At 36.6% G+C, this 20,430-nt stretch overlaps 1 protein-coding gene across 1 annotated transcript in view; it reads left to right on the top strand.

Annotated features, from left to right (window-relative positions):
- Window positions 1-8,148: 8,148 nt before the first annotated feature.
- Window positions 8,149-20,430, top strand: part of KCNB2 (potassium voltage-gated channel subfamily B member 2) — a 147,740-nt gene continuing 135,458 nt past the window's right edge. The window contains exons 1-2 of the mRNA XM_014053144.2: window positions 8,149-8,248; window positions 18,830-19,507. Coding sequence (XP_013908619.2) covers window positions 18,932-19,507 — 576 coding nt within the window. The 5' untranslated portion in view covers window positions 8,149-8,248; window positions 18,830-18,931. The remainder of the gene's footprint in view (window positions 8,249-18,829; window positions 19,508-20,430) is intronic.

Here is a 20,430-nt window from a genome sequence, read left to right as displayed (position 1 = left end):
ATGTTTGATTTATTATGTTCTACACAACATATAAATACACCTAACCATACATGAAAACCTAGGTAGCATTACCTATAAGAATCTAGGTGCTCTGTTTAGCAAGGTCAGTGCACAATCAGCAAGAAGCTGGCCTAAGGATCCTCAACCTTTAAGCCATCTGTCTAGGTAAAGACCAGCCCAAAACCTGCTCAGCTGGTCTCCTATCCCATCCCCATCATCCCAGCCAATTGCATTCTATTTTCACTTACAATTATTTGTATTCTTTGTAAACTGCTTCGAGAGGATTGTGATACTGAAGTTTAGGATATAAATAATTATGAATAAATATATGAGAGTATTTTCTTCTTGTATTTTCTTCTTGTATTTCTTTAGGGAACAAGTTTTCACTCCCATAGTTGTGTAGATAGATTTTGCATGGATAGTTCCCTAAAAAGCATTTGTATTTCCTGCAGATGATCAAACTCATACACAGCCCATATAATTGAAAATTAAACTTCAGTTTTATTTAAAATTAATTTTTAATTAAAATTTAATTTTAACTGGTTTGGAATGTGAGATCTGGATTCCAGATCCCAATCCTTCAAGGAAATTTATTCCAAAAATTTGGGCCACTCTTTTTCCAAGTCTACATCTCAGGGATAAAACACAGTGGCCCATTTAAGCCACTATCCATTTGCTCTTGAAGGAAGAGAGACATATATCAAACAAATAATAAATAAAATTAGGGAGGGGGGTGTCTAAGATGTTGAGTACAATATTTTATTTAGCCCTTTCTTTACATTCCTCAATTATATAGTTTAATACTGCACATATGGGCAACTGTTGGTGAGCAATAATCAATGATCATACCAGTGTTTTTTATGTCCAGTTGCTGAAATAAAATTCATAACTGAAACAGAGATGAGCTAAGGAGTAAGTGTTGAAGGAGGCACTAAAAACAATCACTACATAATGCATTTCAGGAATCAGCAACTGACTAATGTAAAGTTTCCCACAAGCTTATTTACTTATGTATTTATGGCATTTTAATGTTATGTCATCATTACATGCCCCAAATAATTATGATTGTACATGGTCTTTAAACCCTGAATCATAAATATGCAGGACCCATCCCCTTAGGAAACTGGAGTTTGAAAAGTGCTTATTAGAACAACTTTTAGGTACCTGTTCAAAATTAATTTGTTTCTCTAGGCCTTCCTGATACAAATGCTAGAAGAATGCTTTTTTGTTTTCTTTCCTCGCACCTTTTATTTATTGATTGATTGGATTTTTATATACAACTTTTAAATATTAAAACCATATAAAATAACATACAATATATAATATGCTTATCGCTTATCATTTGTTGTTTTCTGTTGTTTTCCTGTATAATTATACTTTTATGAATGCTTTGAGATGCTTCTGCATAGGATGTACATAAGTATATTAGTAAGTGAATAATAAAGCCTAGCAAGTTAGCCCAAAAATGCCTACTCTAGATGTGATGGAAGAGATCTGATGGTGTGCATTTTCTGCAGCAATTCTGTTCCATTGAAATAACCTGCCTGTAAAGCAAAGATAATCTTGCTCTGCTAAAGATTTGGCTCTTCCAGGCTGTCTGTCTGTTGGAGCCACTGGTACAAATCTTTGATGTCTAAGTTTAATTATAATTATTTTATGTATTATTATCTGAAAATCACCTATATCCCAAATTAGTAATGAGTCAGTTGCAATAAATATTTCACCAACAGCAGTTAAGGTAATACATTCTTAATATCAATCATATCAAAATAGTCAAAAGCATATTAAAAATTAGCAGAATCAGATATACAACCTTGTGGCTGTGATCCTCTGGTCTGATTTTCATGGCTAGTAGTTTCCAGAATGGAGAGATTACAACCATGGAAAGACCAAGAAGAGGATCTGAAGGATCCAAACCTACTCAGCTTTCTCATATAGTCCAACTTAGGGAGATCTAGACAAGCTGTTCAGCTAGTCTTCATATATTTCCATATGTTGTCCGAAAGATGCTTTTCCTTGAAGACATTTCGTTTCTCATCCAAGAAGCATCTTGGATGAGAAGTAAAACTTCTTCAAGGAAAAACAAAGAAAATTTAGTTTCCTAAGCACCATTGGGACATCCATGATCTGGATGACTGAGAATCTCCATACACATTTCCATCTGTTATGTCCAGTGAAAAGGCTCCCATTTCCACCATATTTCCTTGAAAGAGAAATCAAAATCTGCACAAATTAGCCCTTGTTTTCATACCTTTAGTTCAGCCTTTTCAGTCCCCACTTATGTTGGACTATAACTCTACCAACCTTGATCAATATTATAAACAATCTGTGCTGAACTCTAGTTCCCAGTTAATAGTCCGCAGGATGGACATTGACCTTAGTGGTGAAGCATGCTGCAACAATCATTCCATACTGACATGGAATGACAAGGATTATAGTCCAAGGAATCTAGAGGTCACCAGGCTGGTGGAAGACAGTTTTTATCTGGGTCAAAAAAGAAGCATATAAAATTGGTGTGACACATTTAAAATCTAGTTACTATAGCTATAACATAACCATTTTGCTCTTAAGTTCAATTTATCTATCAACTTTGGCTCATCTCCCATAATTGTGCATCATAGTTAAGATGCAGTTCATGTTGAAAAATCATTGAGCCTTGACTTCTGGGCAACACTAGCCATCCTCATTTGAGAAACAAATCACTAAGCCAGAATTACCATTCCTGATCTAGGGATGGAAAAGAAATTCATTCACCTCACTTCTGAATGTGAACTTAGCCCAATTTGAACTTTCTAAACTAATACACAAAATGAAATGCTGTACATTTTTTCTGAATTTTATGCCACCACAGTAATTGTTTTTTAAATTAAAAACATACTGTACATAAATGTGTACATTACAGAACATCCAGAGAAATATTAATATGCATGAAATTAATATATGATTGTAGGAATTAGGAAATTGCATAGATACAAAATTGGAAACATTCATACTTTTAAATATTGATGCAGATTTTAGCTAAATTTATGTATTGCAAAATGTGGTTTTTCATTTAAATTGATCATAATTGTTTAAATGTAGGGATTGGCAAGGTTATCAGTCAGTATTTTTCCGTTTCTTGAATTCCTCATCAAAAGTTTTGTTTCTGTTTCTAGATATGCACAATTTTTCTGCCACTATATATAGTTATGAATATTTCCTAGTATGCATACTTTTCACACATAATTTTAATTCATTTATGTATTTTTCTATGTATAATATACTTCTTACATGTGTACACTATTTTTAGTATGAGTATACAAAATTTAACAAATATAGTTTATTGTAGAGCATGTCGCTTTACGAAATTAATCAGCATACAAATGTGTTCTATATATAGTAATGTGTTTATCGGCTTGTAAATTAGGTGATTTCATACAAATTTTCCTTGGAGAATCTTCTGAAAGAAAAAGAAACCTAATTAATTTACAGTTCCATATTCAAAGATACTCACATCTGAACAAATTAGCTCAGGCAATGCTTTTTATCATATTATTGGCATTTTCCTATATACTTCAAAGGATTTTTGTCTACTTACAATCTCTAATTTATGCAAAAGTTTTTGCCCTTGCAGCATATTGCCCTTTTTATCCTTTTCTGGCTAAAAAACTGAAAACTTCAGAGCCTTCTCTAGAGCAGAACAAAGAACACAAGAATCAATTTCATTTTCTAAAAACAGCCCAAACCCTGAATGTTGTGGTTCTTCTGAAAACAGCATCTTGTCCATGATATGCCCTTCCTGGAAGGAAAAAGTATTTTCAGTGAGCTCTTCTTGATACTCTTGTCTTATGATCTTCCATTAATAGAACTGAGAATAGACAAATCCAGAAAAACCACATAGATGGCCTGTCTGAAGTACTATATCTACCACTAGCACACTGACTTTATACCTGTGACACTGTGTGCGCAAACGAGCACTGCATTTAATTTGGCCTGTGGATCAACAGCCTTCCTCAGCCTTGTGGCCTCCAGATATAGTATATTGGATGATTAGTGCAAACATGAACAGCTGGAGAGTTTACTTAACACATGGAGATGAGGGCATCCATTTGGTGAGGGCTAATCTAATCACAGAAAGGAGAAAAAAAGCTCCTTCCAGGTTGCAGCAATATAATTGGGATAGGTAGAAAGTCTCCTATTAACATCATCCCTGGCCCAGCCTGGCAAAAAGACCAAAGCATTTGTAAGGGAACTCAAGTGTTTTTACTCATTCCCCCCCCTCAAAAAAAAAGTAGCTATAAAAATTGTCTGAGTCTCTTTAAACAATGTATTTGTTTCTTTCCAAAGTTTATTAGCTGATATACCAGCTGAGGATTTCTATAGGCTACATTGCACTAGAAGGCTATCACTGTCTCCCAGGGATGAAGACACCTCACGTCTTAACCGCCTTCATTCTGAAAAGGCCCTAGGCTCGTGATGCCAAACCTATGGCACGCTTGCCAGAGATGGCATGCAGCACCCTCTCTGATGGCACACGAGCTGTCGCCCAAGTTCAGCTCCGCTGCACATGTGTGTATGCCTCCCGCTGGCCAGCTGATCTTCAGGTCTCTGCTGTGCATGCACAGGGAGTGGGAGCAGGTGGGGGTCCATGCATGTATGCAGGGGTGGCGTATAGGGAGGCATGTGTGCATGCACGAAGGTGAGCACATGGGAGCATGCATGCACACAGAGCACCTGCTTGGGGGCCAAGTGCTTTTTGTATTTTGGGGGTTCAGGTTTACGTGCACTTTGGCCACTTGGGCCAGAAAAGGTTAGCCATCGCTGCCCTAGACAGTATGCATAGTTGAATGAGAGTTGCCTATTTCTTATCTTACATTAGTGAAGCTGTCATTTCTTAAATCTTCATAGAAGAAACAATCCTCCAGACACTATTGAATTACAACTTTCAGAATTAACAGTGGTGATGATTCCTAGGGAAGCTCCATCTTTTATTCCAACCTTCCAACCTTTTCTATCTCCTATTCGATTTCATTCTTTATTCCGCCTGAGACAAATGGCTTTTTTTTCTTCGTAGGCATCCATTTATTAACTTAGAAAGAAATTAGCTATGAAAAGAAAATGTTTTAATGAAATAAGACATATAATATTGTATAATATTAATGATAGAGATGAAGATGGAAGTCACAGAGGGTTTATTCAGTAATCCAAAACTGAAAAATATGAAGGATCATAAAACAAGAATATAATAGCCAAAATGGCAATTTTATAATACCCATCTTAAAGGAACTAGTGAAGAAAAATGGCTTAATAAAAGTAAAAGAATAAAAATGCAACTTCATTTGTTAATTTGTATGGTCAACTTCTAGGCTAACCAACCCCAAAGATTCTAGGTGGCCTAGAAACTAAATAACATTTACGAACAATGAAGTTAGAGAAAAGGACAATCATTTCCACCCACAGACATAGATCCTAACACAAGGTCTAGGGAAATAGCCATGTTTTTAATGCTGTTTTAAATATTAGTAAGGTGGTACAGTCTTTCTGAATGATGTTCCAGAAGGCAGGTGATAGACCAGACCTTCCTTCAGGGTCCTGCTAGATTGCTGATGATGGGACTAGTAGCGAGGAAACTGTTTCAAATCTTATAGGAAGGGTAGAAACCACAGGAGTTAACAGTCCCTCAAATAACTATTGTAGTCCCCCATATCATAAAGATGATAACTAGCAAACATACATGTAGTCCCACTATATAAAAAAACTGATTAAATAGACAAGGGAATAAAATTGAAGTTGTAACACAACTAAGGGTTTTGCAGTTGCATTAACTCCTTGTGAGAAGGTAGGAGATGGGCCAATCATTTTGAAGGTGTTTGGATGGAAATGTTCTTCCTAGTTAATAGCATTTCCATAGTGATGGAAATAAATACCTTTATGTGTATGTTTGTGTGTAATGCATCCAGCATGTCTAGTGAATTATTCTGCAAGCACAGTAAGATTAACACCTTATTAAGAAAGAAGCCATAGGAAAATCAATTTGGACTTATGCCTAAAATGGTACAATTGGATCAAGTTATAAGTGATGGATTGAGTGTGCTCTCCCAAACCAGCCCTGAGGATGAAACAAAGCTTTTTTTTTTACCCAATTAGCTTTTTGGCACAACTTGTACTATGAAGCTAAACAAGCAAAAGCCAGTTTTGCGTAACGGTTAAACCATCAGGCTAAAAACTGGGAAACCATATTCTAATTCCATTTTAGGCTCAAAGCCATCTGCCTGACCTTGGGCCAGTTAACTCTAGGAAGAAGGAATGGCAAACCACTTCTGAAAATCCTGCCAAGAAAATTGCAGGGCCTAATCCAGACAGTTGCCAGGAATCTGCCTTGACGGCAACTGCCTCCCACTAAAGAAAACAAATCCACATAATACAAAATGAAAGGAAAGGATATAATTCCTAACACCTTTTTTTAATAGGCCGGAAGCTATCATTTCTCTAGATCAGTGTTTCTCAACCTTGGCAACTTCAAGATGTCCGGACTTCAATTCCCAAAATTCCCCAGCCAGCATTCGCTGGCTGGGGAATTCTGGGAATTGAAGTCTGGACATCTTCAAGTTGCCAAGGTTGAGAAACACTGCTCTAGATGATTTCTGAAAATTAATAGTAATGGTTTCTATAAATTGAGGAGAAAATAACATAAGCCCTAAAAAAAGTCTTCCATAAATTTAAATAGCAAAGAAGCCCAAGTCAATTCCAAGAAAGAATTTAAACATCACAACCCCCACCATTATGTTAAAAATATAGTAATATTCACTTGGCAGCATTATTTCCATGAAGAGCCAGTTTTGTCTGGTGATTAAGACACCAAGCAAAAGAGCAAGAAACTGTATATTCTAGTTCTGTTTTAGGAATGAAAGTCAGCTGGGTGACTTTGGGACATTCATTCTTAGCCCAACTCACCTCACACAGTTGTTGAATAGCGGGGAATAGAAGGAAGGTAGGACAGGACAGCAATTAAAATGTAATGATAATGAAAACAATTCTGCGTATATTTAAAAATGACTCTCACACTTTGACATTCCCTTTACCAAATAAAATCAGGGGTGGCATGATTGTTTTAACTGTAGTTGCCAACAGATATTTCTATCTGCTCTAAGGGTAATTTTTAGAAAATAATTACATTTTCACACAGCAAAAAAAAAACCACCCCACACAAAGAATATAAAATATTTCTGGCAACTGTGTGGAAAGAAATACTGACAATATAAACTCTGCTGCACAGCAGATATAAACACACCCACCACAAGTGAAAGCAGAAACAAAGCCAGCCACTACTGGCTGAATGCATGGAGGCCTGTTGATGACCTAATGGTGAGAGAAAAAGACTGGCTTACACATACCCCAACGCGCACCACACACACCTCATCCAAAAAATAATTCACAGGTCTCCTCGGGTTAGCTGGAATTAAAAACTTGGCAGATGGGTGGCTGCCTAGTGCAAAGACCAACCTGAGTCAATTACATGGGGGGTGCGGGGGGAGGACTATGAACCGTTTGTTGGTGAAAGTCCAGGAAGCCGCATAAGTGGTTCTAATGCATGTCTGACTTTTGGCCTTTGCACTCGCGTCCCTGCGGGGAAGCCGATCAGATGGGCAACTATTGCGCCTGTGTGTCCCCTTGTAGCGCTGAGTAGAAAACAGCTGCTTGCTTGGTTTACGCGGCGCATCCACTTGCTGATGCACACCCGAACACGCACCGAGAGGCTCGCTGGTAGTCACCACCGCCACCGTCAGCAGCAGCAGCAGCAGCACCCAAATCCCATTGCAAACAAAGGGAGATGACTACTGGAGAGCTCTCTCGCCTCCTCCGTTTTGCAAGCGGAGACCGCCCGCAGCCTTTCGGCTCTGTCTTCCCTTCTCCCTCCCCGTAGCTGTCCTCCTCCATCCCGCAGGCAGTGGTAATTCGGAAGCCGGAATTCAGAGCAAGGCGAGAGGAACGTCGCCCGCCAGGGAGACGAAGCGAGCGGGGCGAAAGATTCTCTTTCTCTCTCACACACACAAACACACACACACACATACATGCGCGCGCGCGCAAGGACTCACACAACCAAAACAAACCTCGCCCGCCTTCACCTCGGCGGATTGTCAACAGATCATTTGCAAAAAGAATCCGAGAGCAGGAACAGCAACCGGCGGGGAGGCGGCGGGGGAATTCTGGGCGTCTTTTGTGCTTTCCCCCCGCCGGTGTTATGCTGAACGCGGTCTCGCCGAGTAAGGTAAGCGGGAGGGAGGGAAGGAGGGGAGGGGGAGAGCGGAGGATTTCTGCCTTTTGGCGGAGTCTGGAAAGAAAGAAGGCGATGCATGAATCATCCCTGCTTCTTCCTACCCGGCGGACAGTTGACACACGGATCCAAGTAGCAGCTGAGTGCGGAGAGATGCCTTCAGGTATGGTCTAGGAGCAGGGGCGTGTGGGCGAGGGGGGGGTCTCTTTTCCGCCCCTCCCCCTCCTCGTTTAATGCCCAGGAAAAAGTATTTTGTTTTGTTTTTGTTTTTTTGAAAGGCGGAGAGGGAGTCAGTTTCCATGCCCACAGGTTTGACAGACATCACCTTGCCTCCCTGAATGACTGATGCGGTAGGATTGGGGTGATTTCCCGTGTAAGGTGGACCCTTAATAAACAGTGGGATGCATAGTGAGGAGGATATGCTTCCCAAGCTGTCAAAAATGGGGAACATGGGACCTCGTGGCCACTGAGGTTGACATTAAATATAGGTGCCTCTTCTTCAACATGTCCTGGATGTTTCAAAGAGCAGGAAGAAAGGGGGGTGGGAGTATCTCTCCTACCTTCTTAAGCCAGATATGTTAAAGAGGAAAAAATTGCAAGTTGTCAAATGCCCATAGGAGTGTTAGCCGTATATACAAATTGTTGTCATGTTGTATACTTTTAAGGGATGTCTTCCTTTCAATATTTATGTGGTTGAGCATCTTTTTGCTTAAAACAAAGTTGAAAACCAAGAGTATCACTTGCATACTTTTGGCCATCTTTATGGTGTTTCTTGGATTTATTTCAAGTTGAACTACCCAAACATTAATCTAAAAAATAAATAGTACATTTTACAGCTCCTTTGACATTTCAACTTCCCCCTCTCCCCCCCCCCCGAATCCAGCTGCTTATATCCCTACAAATAAAAATAAAAAAAGAATATAACTCCTGCTTACTCTTTTACCTCTGAAGGCAGCATTAACACATTCAAGAGGCAGGATTGTCACTTTGCAAATAAACAGCGATCAAGCTTCTACTCTAAGAGAAGCAGACTTCAGTCAATAATCCTTCCCCATACAGTAATGCAGAAAAGCTGCCAGGGCCAGTTTAATAGGGGAAGAAGAGCAGCAAAGTAGGCAGGCTTCTGAATGGAAAGACCAGCTGGAGCCTTGCGAGACCTTGACTCTGTTCAAGTTTGCCTGCCTTCCCAGAACTTTTAACTGAGGTTCAAGAAAGAAAAGAAGGAAGATCTGTCCTAAGCTTTTCTTCAAAACCCAATCTGAGGTTAGTGTCCCTGTCATGGGCATGGGTTTGAGTAATGGTCATAAGTGGGTGTGGTAAAAAGCATTTTCTGAACTACCCAGTGAAGAGTTTGATCAGAACAGTGAGATACTACCTAAAGCCAAGCCCATTTTTTAACCAAACACATGCAATTTATCTTTAAAAATCCATCATGCATTTTAAACTATTTAATTAAATGTTTTCAATGCCCCAGTCATTCCCTATCCAATGATTGTTATCATAAGGATTTAGTCACCTGTACATGGCTTTTTCTGATAATTGTCAAAACATCTTGCCATTCACACCAGGAACTAAAGGATGCTATGAGCACATATTTTGAATATTCAAACATTCACAATGCCTATTTCTATCACCACTGTTTTTATAAGCTTGATTGGCATCCTGCGGTTCCTGTGAAGTTAAAAAATAAATACAAAAACATATTCACTGGAGTGCTTATAGTTCATGGTGCTTGCTTTGTTCTCTGATTTTCAGCACATAAAGTTTATGGTTAGCATGCATTCATTCCTAAAGGGATAACATTTCATAAACTTTTGTTTTAGCTAGGAACTCTTTGGAATTCTGTGTTTCATTTATGTCTCTATAATATTTTAGAAATGACTGTACAGTTCACTGTTCAAAATATAGGACAAAGATTATATTTTCTGAAAAACAGTGAAGATCTTCTGATATTATTGTTAACCACTCCAGAAAAGATTATATCCTTATGTATCTACAGTCCTTTTATATCTATAATATACATTACAGCAGATACAGAGAAACAAGCAATTAAAAAGTCTTAATAGTATCATAACTTATCAATATATGTATATATGGCAGTTATATTCTATTGCTGCCTCTTAATATGCATTCCCTATACCTATACTTTGATTTGAAAATTAATTCAGAAAGCTTGACTGGAATCCTTCAGATCTTTGTTTTGATGATTACAGATTCAATAACTAATTCAGAAAGCACATATTGCTGAAAATTTTAACAAAAGAAATGCAACTGAATCCATACATTTTCAACTATAATGCTTACGGTAGCATTAGCTTACGGTCTATCAATAAATACTTACCTCTTTGTTATACTATCTGACTCGCCCTTACGAAAGAAAGAAGATTCAGTCTGTTAAAACTTGTTGCATCAGATGACATAATTATAACAAGCATATTAGTTTGCTTGTTGTGGTATTGCAAAGACAAACAATATTCCTTCTGGAGTTATACTACCCATATAACTTGCATACAGATTCAAACCTCACCTGTAAATCAAGGGCTGTTCTGGTTATTTGTTTCTGGTTATTTGTTTCCAGTTCAACATGTTAATGATGATCTTTAAAGTCCTTAAGAGCTTAAGTCCAGAATATCTTAGAAAAATTGCCTTTCCCCATATTTGCCTGCCTACAATTCAATACTGGATCTTTTTTTATTTTTTTATAATCCTGTTGTGAAGGCTAGGCCAATAGTGTCTTTTTCATGGCCGTATCTCAAATATACCAAAAACTATTTAAGAAGGCATTTGCTTTACAGGAAATATCTCATTTTAACTTCTGCATCTGCCTACTTCTTACTGCCTATTCTTTAGTTTTAAATTCTACTTCTCCCCTCTGATTTAATTTTATTCTCTTGTATTGTAACTCCCCAGAAGTTTGTTTGAGGCTTGATGGTTGAGGTTTGTATGGATGCCTTCCTCCCCAAGGTATGGACTCCTTCCTCCTTTTTCAGCAGCCATCAAAAGCCTCTAAAACTTGTTAGTAAGCAATAATATTAATATGATCAAAGAGGGAAAATATTAAATAAATGACTGGAGAATAATTATACTAACTATGTTTTAATTAAATGAGTGTTAAAGAAAGATTTATTTGGTAGCTCCATCCACTAATTTTTGGAAAGGGGTATACCACTCAAAAGTCAAGTTCTTTAAGTCTGGAAAGCATTGTAATTCACCAATATAAAACTTTGGGTGGGCATAAAGCGTTAAATAAAAAGTCACTCTTTAAAACTATTTTAATAAATATACATTGTACTTTATTATTTCTAGTTATAGGGCTTCCCATCTCGTATATGTGACTCCAGTTGGCTAACAAAAGTAATAACTGTATGAATATATAATCATATAAAAACCTTAAAATCACAAGCAGCAGCCTGGATACAAAAACCATCACCACCGATGAATATAACTATCACCTTCTAAAAAGCCAGTAGGGTAGAGACCAATTTAATCTCCAAGGGAATAAAATTCTAAAGGGCGGGAACCACAGCAGAAAATGCTCTCTTCCTAATAAATGGAACCCCAGGCATGACTCTTCTGCTATAACAAGTATAATAATCAGAAGGAGGTGGTCCTTCAAATAATGCCTCTGTGTTGAAGAGCTCTATGGAGCATTATAGCCACCTTGAATTGAACCAGGAAGCATTCTGGTGCAACTTGCAGAGATGTTACATGCTCACATAACTCTCTGAGCCATTGCATTCTGTTCCTGCTGTAGCTTCTAGATGCTGTTCAAAGATGTTCTACTTTTCTAAAATGTTTTCTACTTTTAGTCTTTTTTACTTTACGTTCACCTATTATATTATTATTTAGAAGGAAATAATATAAGCTTGATAATCACCTATAGCTTGTATGTTGGATGCAGTTAATCTGTATGACTATGTATGAAATCTCCACTGATCAGCAACGATCTATAACTTATTTTTTTGCCCTCTATAATCTCTGTATCACATTATAAAAGCTTCTGTGACTGCTTATCTTTGGGTTATAATATACGGTATAAACAAACAATATCATTCTTTAGGTAGCAAAAAGTTAAAGTTCATGTTCAAAAGAGAGAAACAAATATATACAGTATTAGGGCTGTGCATTACTTTGAAAATAGTTTGCAAAAGGTCTTCTGAAGTGGGCAAAAATGCTCTAATAGCTATTGTCTGCACCTTTTTTAAAAAAGTAGTTCTGTTTTTCCCAGGATCATATGGTTGTCATTTTCAGCTGCGATGTGCTACACACACTTTTGGAATCAATTCTAAAGCATCGTATAACCCTAATATATTTTAGGAAAAAAGACAAGAAGATAAAGAACAAAAACGTCTCCTGTCATGACATGCTGATAGATGTTTAGAACAGATGAAAGCTGTGTGTGGGAAAACAAAATAAAAGATCTTAGAAAATGGGCATGGCTACTTGGATAGAACTTGAATAGAAAAATGGTATTATATGTTGCAATATTTTATTGCAGATTCCCCCCACGATAGATTGTTTGAATTTTTATTTTAACATCTCTTTAGGAAAATTAAACAATAGCAGCATGCAATAATATTTTTGCTGATTTTTTGAGAAGGAGGACAATTGCAGTTGGTGTGAACACTTTTTTAATTTTGCTACTTTATAATAATTGTACTAACGATCCATACATGAATATGGATCTTCAAGCATATGGATCTTAATCATAGTTCATGTTTAGGAGGCAAGACAATTTTGAGTAATTCTACTTCTCCTTTTCCTGCTAGTAAGGTTGAGAGACTAATGGAAGGCCATCCACATATCTATGTGCATGGTTAATGGTTAGATGCAAACCAGGAAAGATCCTGCAAAGTTTACAATCTTCCTCCTGTGAAAAAGAATCCTAACTGGAGACTTTTTACAAACTGAGCTGCCTTTTTGGAGGATGGTTTTAATCAGATTTGATTGAGCCGCGTATGGATCACTGCTTCTACATTTCTTAGTAAGAAACCCATTTCTGCTAAGATTGTAAACAAATAAATTGTCACAGATCATCCTATACCAATTCAGCCTTGTGCTTTTTCAACAGCACTTTCATTCTCTGGTCTGTGCTGACCTCTTTGCCAGCCATAATGATATACATACATACATACATACATACATACATACATACATACATACATACATACGTGCTTTACTTCTTTTTCTTCCTCTTCCCTCCCTCCCTCTCTCCCTTCTCCTCTTCCTCTACTTATTATGCATTTTTTAAACTGCTCTGGAGAATGGGCTCTGGAGAGGGGAAACATAAATCTTGGGTAGAAAGTGATTGGAGATAAATATTACAAGATAGGAAGATTAAACAGGAGAAGGAACCATAGCTTAGCAAGACAGGAAGCCTCTATACCTAAGCTGTCTAACCAGGTGCTTTTACACCACCTAGAAAGCTAGCTAGAAAGCAGATAAGAATTTTCTAAGTCTGCTTGGAGTTACTGGACTTTAAACTTGGAAAGGTCTGAGAGTCTAAACTAATGTTTTTATGACTCCTGTAGTGTAAGATCCAGGAGGGAGAGGGACTAAATTTCCTGCCTGATCCACTGGAAATCTCATGTATTTTCATGTGTTTACCAAGTATTTAGTGTTGAGAACACTAGCCAGTGGGCACAAAAACAGTAGCTGCCAACCGTAGCTGCCAAATGTTCCCAGCAATTCAAAGACCTCTAACAATTGCTTGCCTTCTCAGAACTGGATCAACCTTCAGTATTCAGTCACCAGAGTTCCAGTGTTACCTGGAGCTGTAAGAAGACACTGCCAAGATAAGTCAGTGAAGAGGAGACCATGACTCAGAGTGAAACATCCAAGTGTTTGCCATCTTACACTTGAACAACCCAAGTTTTTTATGCAGATACAAACCTGCCTTGGACAGTCAGTTTGGGAGTGTAATGGAATACTAGCAAATACATAACTTCACTAGCACAGAAATCCTCAACTGATTTTTATCAAGGATGGGATGTTAGGATTGTTGGGGAGGGGGAGAGGGAGGGAAACAGAAAGAAAAGAAGGAAAATAAGGAAGAAGGGGGGATGGGAGAGAGGAAGGAAAGGAAAGAAGGAGTGAAAGACAGGAAGGAAGGAAGGAAGGAAAGAAAGAGAGAGAGAGAGAGAAAGAAAGAAAGAAAGAAAGAAAGAAAGAAAGAAAGAAAGAAAGAAAGAAAGAAAGAAAGGAAAGAAAGAAAATGGATATCCTACCTGTTTTAGCACAGAGGTTCCAGTCATCCTGAAATGAACTACTTTGGTCAAAGAAAAGACTTTAACTAGCTTTTTTTCCTTGTAACTAAAAGAAAGGCCTGGAGTCCTTCGGGATTGGGCGGCCTAGAAATTCAATAAATGAAATGAAATGAAATAAACTATTTGACAATTAGAATTTTTATGATTATAAAAATATTATGTACTATTGAATTTTAGGCAAAAGGTTTCTGTTTGTAACTGTATCAAAGAAAAGTTGAAAGTTACTTTTTTGCTTTCTTTTCTTTCTTTTATACCTTGCACTTTCCTTTCCCCTAATGTTTCCCCTTTTAATTTTTAATTGTTTTTTATTATATTTTATTTTTTTGTAGAAATTCAGTTTCATACACACACGTATACACAGAAATATACATAGATACTGTGTGTGTGTGTGCGCGCGCGCGCATTTATACAGTATATATTACAGCCATCTAATAAAATGTACTCCAATTGATTTCAGAGAGTTTTCTCTTTCTTTTTCTATAATTATTCTATTTCATATAGAGGGATGAAATTTTTTTAAATTGTGCATATTTCATTTATATTAGTTGCTTTAGGTTTTTTTCCTAAAATAAATTAAGCCAACAATGTAAAATTTAAGCCGGTAATAGTTTAGTCATGAAGTGTATTATTCATAGCACCCAAACATCTATTCTAAGTTGTTTTATTTATATTAGAGTAGCACACCAATATATTTCACTGTAAATCTGTGGAGTTCTTGGGTATAAAAGAATTGATTCTATAGCAATAAGAGCAGTCACTGTGGTAGCCACAGAAGATGTAGGAGTAGTTTTAATTTGCCACCAATCAAAATTCAACTATGTCAGCCTATGTCTACATCTTACTATAATCTAATATATAAAAATTGAATTCTGAAAATAGAATAGCCTTTATGTACTATGCTCTGTTATAAGTTTTAACAAAGGCTGTGCAATTGCTGCACAAAAGGTAACAATCCCAAAGGGTCAGTTTGGGCCATTGTATCCTGCTAAGCTATTCCAAGTCAGAGTTCCAGACAAATTGTTTTTTTTGTCACCCCAAAATTTTAAAGGAACAACCAGTGTTCCAGAAATAATCATGATTAAATAAATATTTTAAAAATCATTTGTGTTTCTGTGTGTATACACAGATAGTCCTCAACTTACAACCAGTCATTAGCCACATTTGAAATTACGACTTACAACCTATCAATTGGTTGTAACTCTCTGAAATCAATTGGAGTACATTCAAGTTCTATCAGTTGCCCCACACCCCCACATCACGGTCAGATAGCAATTTTTGGGAGCTTGGCAAACTAGGTTGTATTTATCGTCATTTACAACATCCCACTGTCATGTGACCACATTTTATGATCGTTTTGCTAAAAACTTCCATTAACATTTGGTACATAGCCACATTTTGTTTGCTTAATGACCACTGCAAAAAATGTTGTAAAATCATTTCATGACTGTCATGACTTACGATCGTGATGGGCAGGCTCCGTTAAGATAATAAGTCAAGGACTACACACACACACACACACACACACACACACACACACACGAATGTCTATACATAGATACTAATGCACATAATAGTTACAGTATAATGGAAATTAAAATGGCAGGCCCTTGATGATATATCAGATCACAGGGACCCAAATACGTAGATTTCTGACTACTTATATTTTAGAATAGCTAAGATAGAAGTAAGTTGCATATAGTGAAGATAGAGTATGCAATGTGGTAATGCAATGTTTTCCACTTCACTAATTTTAAATTGTGTAACTTTCATTCCCAGAATTTCTCTGACAATGGTAGCAATTCTGGGAGTTAAAGTCCACCACATCTTAAAGTCACTGTGACAGAGAAAGACTGATATAATTCATGGGGGTGAAGGTGATCTCGCTTGATAATAGAACAAATATGAATGATGAGCTGGACACAGGCAGCCAGATAACTAAGCAACAAAAGATCATTCTAGTACTTTGCAAAGTATGACTTATTGTTACAACTGTGTCTGAAGCTAGATTACTGTACATGAAATAAACTAAAAATGCGAAGAGCCTTTATTTTCATAAGAATGAAAAAATATTGCAGAATTGAAATCAATTTTTTAAAATCTCCATATTTTAACATGGAGATTTTATTATTCACATAGTATGTTCACAGTGATATGTATAAAAGAATATAAATATTAATTCTAAGTAATTTGTGGTTTTACCTCCCAAGCTGTCAGCAGCCATGGCACGACATAACCGCGAACGTCAGAAGCATTTTCATAGGGCTTTGTTTCTACTCTTCAAAAGATCTCACCTTTCCCCTCCACCAGCCACCTGGATCTCCGTTTACCTGGCCTTTGGGGTAGAACTAAAACAAATTGAGGCATCACCCTCTTTTGTTCTTTCTTCTGTGTTTATTTTTAATGGCAAGAAAGAAGTGAAAAGGAACAACTCCTAGTAACTAGATACTATGGAAGAACTCAAGTTGGAGTATTGGGAATTAATGGCAAGACCACCCTGATACTTCTGCTTTAGAAAGGAAAGAAAAATCGCAGGAGATGGAAAGCAAGACAGTCAAGATTTCTCACCATGGGGCTCCAGAGGAAACATAACAGAACTATATTCAGTGTGATGTTTTTTTCCTGTAGCCTCAGTAAATCAATTAATTTCTGGAATTAATTGTCTCGGCATAAGAAGAATGCTAGAAGTGAAGGGCATCATAGGAACCCACAAGAACAGTGCCAATACCCCAAATCAATGCTGCATTTTAAAGAGTTAAAACAATAAGCTTTTGGTGTTTTGGTATACTTCCCTTTGAAGTTTACTATTTCTTGATACAATCATATTCTTGTGGGGTAGAAAAGATTGCAAATAAGAAAAAAACAAATCTGAAAGATTAGCAAAGCAACATAGAATGGTAGTGTCACAATGGTAAACATTTCCCAACTCTTTTATATAATTATTCTCCTTTCAGAATTTTCCAGGTTCAGAGCATAGACATTCTGGACATACATAAGTTGACTAGCTTGTCTATGGCAGATTTTTGCAAATTGATGTTCTCCAGATAGGTTGGGTGGAGCACCTGTTGCCCATGGTTCTTCCAGTGATGTAAACTTTCATAAAATACATTTTATGAAACTAGATTCCATGATCTATATTCTATAATATTAATGCCTATTGGAAAAGGAAAGCTAAGAACACTATTGAACTGATGTGACATTTATTTTTGCAAGATGTCAAGTGAAGATCAATGTAGATAATTCTCTCTATATTTAGATGATTTAGACATTTTTTCTGCGTCTTTGTTAGAAAAAATCAAGATGTTTCACAGAAGGCAGGATGGACCTTTCTATTTTACAACATTGCAAAAACTATAAGCAGAAATAAAACCTACTGATATTTGCAATTAAGGGTTCACAGCAAAAACATAACTGAATTTTATCATGGCTTTTTATGTCTTCATCTGTCCTTTCACATAGAATGAATAGTTTCTTTATCTGAAAATAAATATAAATGTGATTAAAGCCATCTTCTTATACTCATCATCAATTGATGGAGGGATCTTTACTAATTCTTAGAAAAATGGAAATGATTTCTTTTCATAATATCAAAACAAAAAAAGTTTCCATATTATTGGAAAGCCAAAGTATTGCCCTTCCTTCCTTCCTTCCTTCCTTCCTTCCTTCCTTCCTTCTTTCCTTCCTTCCTTCCTTCCTTCCTTCCTTCCTTCCTTCCTTCCTTCCTTCCTTCCTTCCTTCCTTCCTTCTTTAGAATTATAGATTGCCATAATTTGTTGCAATTCAGATCAACTTACAAAATACAATAAAAAAACATGGTAGAAACATAGACTATGTCATCAAAAAAGAAAGTCTCATGGGAAAAAAATCATAATCACACATCCAGACCAGAACTTCACATAGGGGTTCCATGACCCACTCTGATCCAGAGTCCAGAGATAATCAAGTGCTAAGGACTTGTTTAAATAGGGACAATTTTGTTTAATGTACATGAAAAGTGATCTATTTTTCTCCTAAATCTCCTTCAGCAAATTATTGTTAAGTATGCAGTCTGTTTGCATTTCTATATAATCATTCTCCTTTAATAACATTCCACTGTTTTGGGAAACTGATTTTTCCAATTATTTTTCAGCATTGCAAAAGTTGCTTTTTCTTAACATACATTTATGGGGTATTTCCTTCAGTCAATATAATATTACATGATCCTATAAGAGTATTATCAGAAATGAATGCTCCTGGTTAAGATCTTTATTTATTATAGCACTGAGAGTTGCTATTTTGCTGTACTAAAATGTGCCTTTTTTTCCCTTTTCAGCTTCAGATATGGAAGAACTTATCTAAGAAGGACCTAACTTACCATATCAGTCAACTTTAATTCTCTTAAAGGCTCTGGCTTTGTTGTCACTTCCTTATCAGGATGGCTGAAAAGGCTCCAGGTATGAACAAAAAGACATCCAGGTCTACACAGTCTCTTCCACCAGAACCAGTGGACATAATCAGAAGCAAAGCATGTTGTAGGAGAGTGAAAATCAATGTAGGTGGACTCAATCATGAAGTTCTATGGAGGACTTTAGATAGACTTCCACGGACACGTTTAGGGAAGCTCAGAGACTGCAATACTAATGACTCTTTACTAGAAATATGTGATGACTATAATCTTAATGAGAATGAATATTTCTTTGATAGACACCCAGGTGCTTTCACCTCTATCCTGAATTTCTACAGGACAGGAAAGTTACATATGATGGAGGAAATGTGTGCCCTCTCTTTTGGCCAAGAATTAGATTATTGGGGGATTGATGAAATATATTTAGAGTCCTGTTGCCAGGCAAGGTATCATCAGAAAAAAGAGCAAATGAATGAAGAATTAAGGAGAGAAGCAGAAACAATGAGAGAAAGAGATGGTGAAGAATTTGATAATGCTTGCTGCCCAGACAAAAGGAAAAAACTCTGGGACTTGTTGGAAAAACCCAATTCATCAGTGGCTGCAAAGGTAGGAACATATACTTTAGAATTTTTTTATGTTGCCTGTTTATATCTGTAAGATTCATTGAACATATTATAGTAAAGATAACATCCCCTGAAAATGTGTTTCTTAATTTGGGTGGGTGGAAATATATTTTATTTTAAGATATTATGTGGCCACTCTGTGCTATCAATCAGACTTCTGAAGTTTGTTACATCAGATTTTTTTTTATATTTTTCATATATTTTTTGGTATATATGACACTATTTAGAATTTATGGAATGTTTCCTTCAGTATAGTAGGAGCAGTTATGATCACTAAGGTAATAAGTCAGAATGTTCATGACATCAAAGACGTCTTGATGTATTATTAAGTCAGAAGCATTTACTTTTATAATGTACAGTTTTATTCCTAAGTGCATTCTTTTGAACTCAACAAAACTTTCAAGATAATTTGATTAACATAATTTGGCTTTCATGAATCCTTGTACAAACAAAGTATTGAATAACAGCATAGTATTATGATAATCCAGAATTGCTAAGCATCCCACTTATTGTTAGTATTGAAGACTAATATTGATAAAGGTTGTCAATTTGCCCTTATTTGCAAGAACAATGAAACTCACCAGAAATTGAATGAAAGCAACAGCTTCCCTTTGAATCAAAACGTTAACCCTGGAAACTTATTTCCCTAGTAAACCAAGGAACTGGAAATTAATTTCACCATTCCAGTACAAAGTTTGGTTTACTTGGGAAGAGACAATCAGGATTCCAGTTTGAAATGTTATGAAAAGCTTTTGCCTTTTCGTTGGTTTCTGCTTAGTTTTATTTTTTCCATGGGTGGGAAGTGTTAAGTGGGGGTTGATTGGGCTTTTTATACAAATATGTCCTCATCAGTGATGAGCAACATTTTTAGCATTCTATATTATTGTTACTTCAAATATTATTAAG

This window comes from Thamnophis sirtalis, unplaced genomic scaffold, assembly GCF_051295495.1.
Source record: "Thamnophis sirtalis isolate CommonGarterSnake01/CBP01778 unplaced genomic scaffold, rThaSir2_p1.2 scaffold_2, whole genome shotgun sequence".
Classification (NCBI taxonomy): domain Eukaryota; kingdom Metazoa; phylum Chordata; class Lepidosauria; order Squamata; family Natricidae; genus Thamnophis; species Thamnophis sirtalis.
The sequence above is the reverse complement of the archived record's forward strand: the minus strand, read 5'-3'. Positions and strand labels throughout refer to the sequence as shown.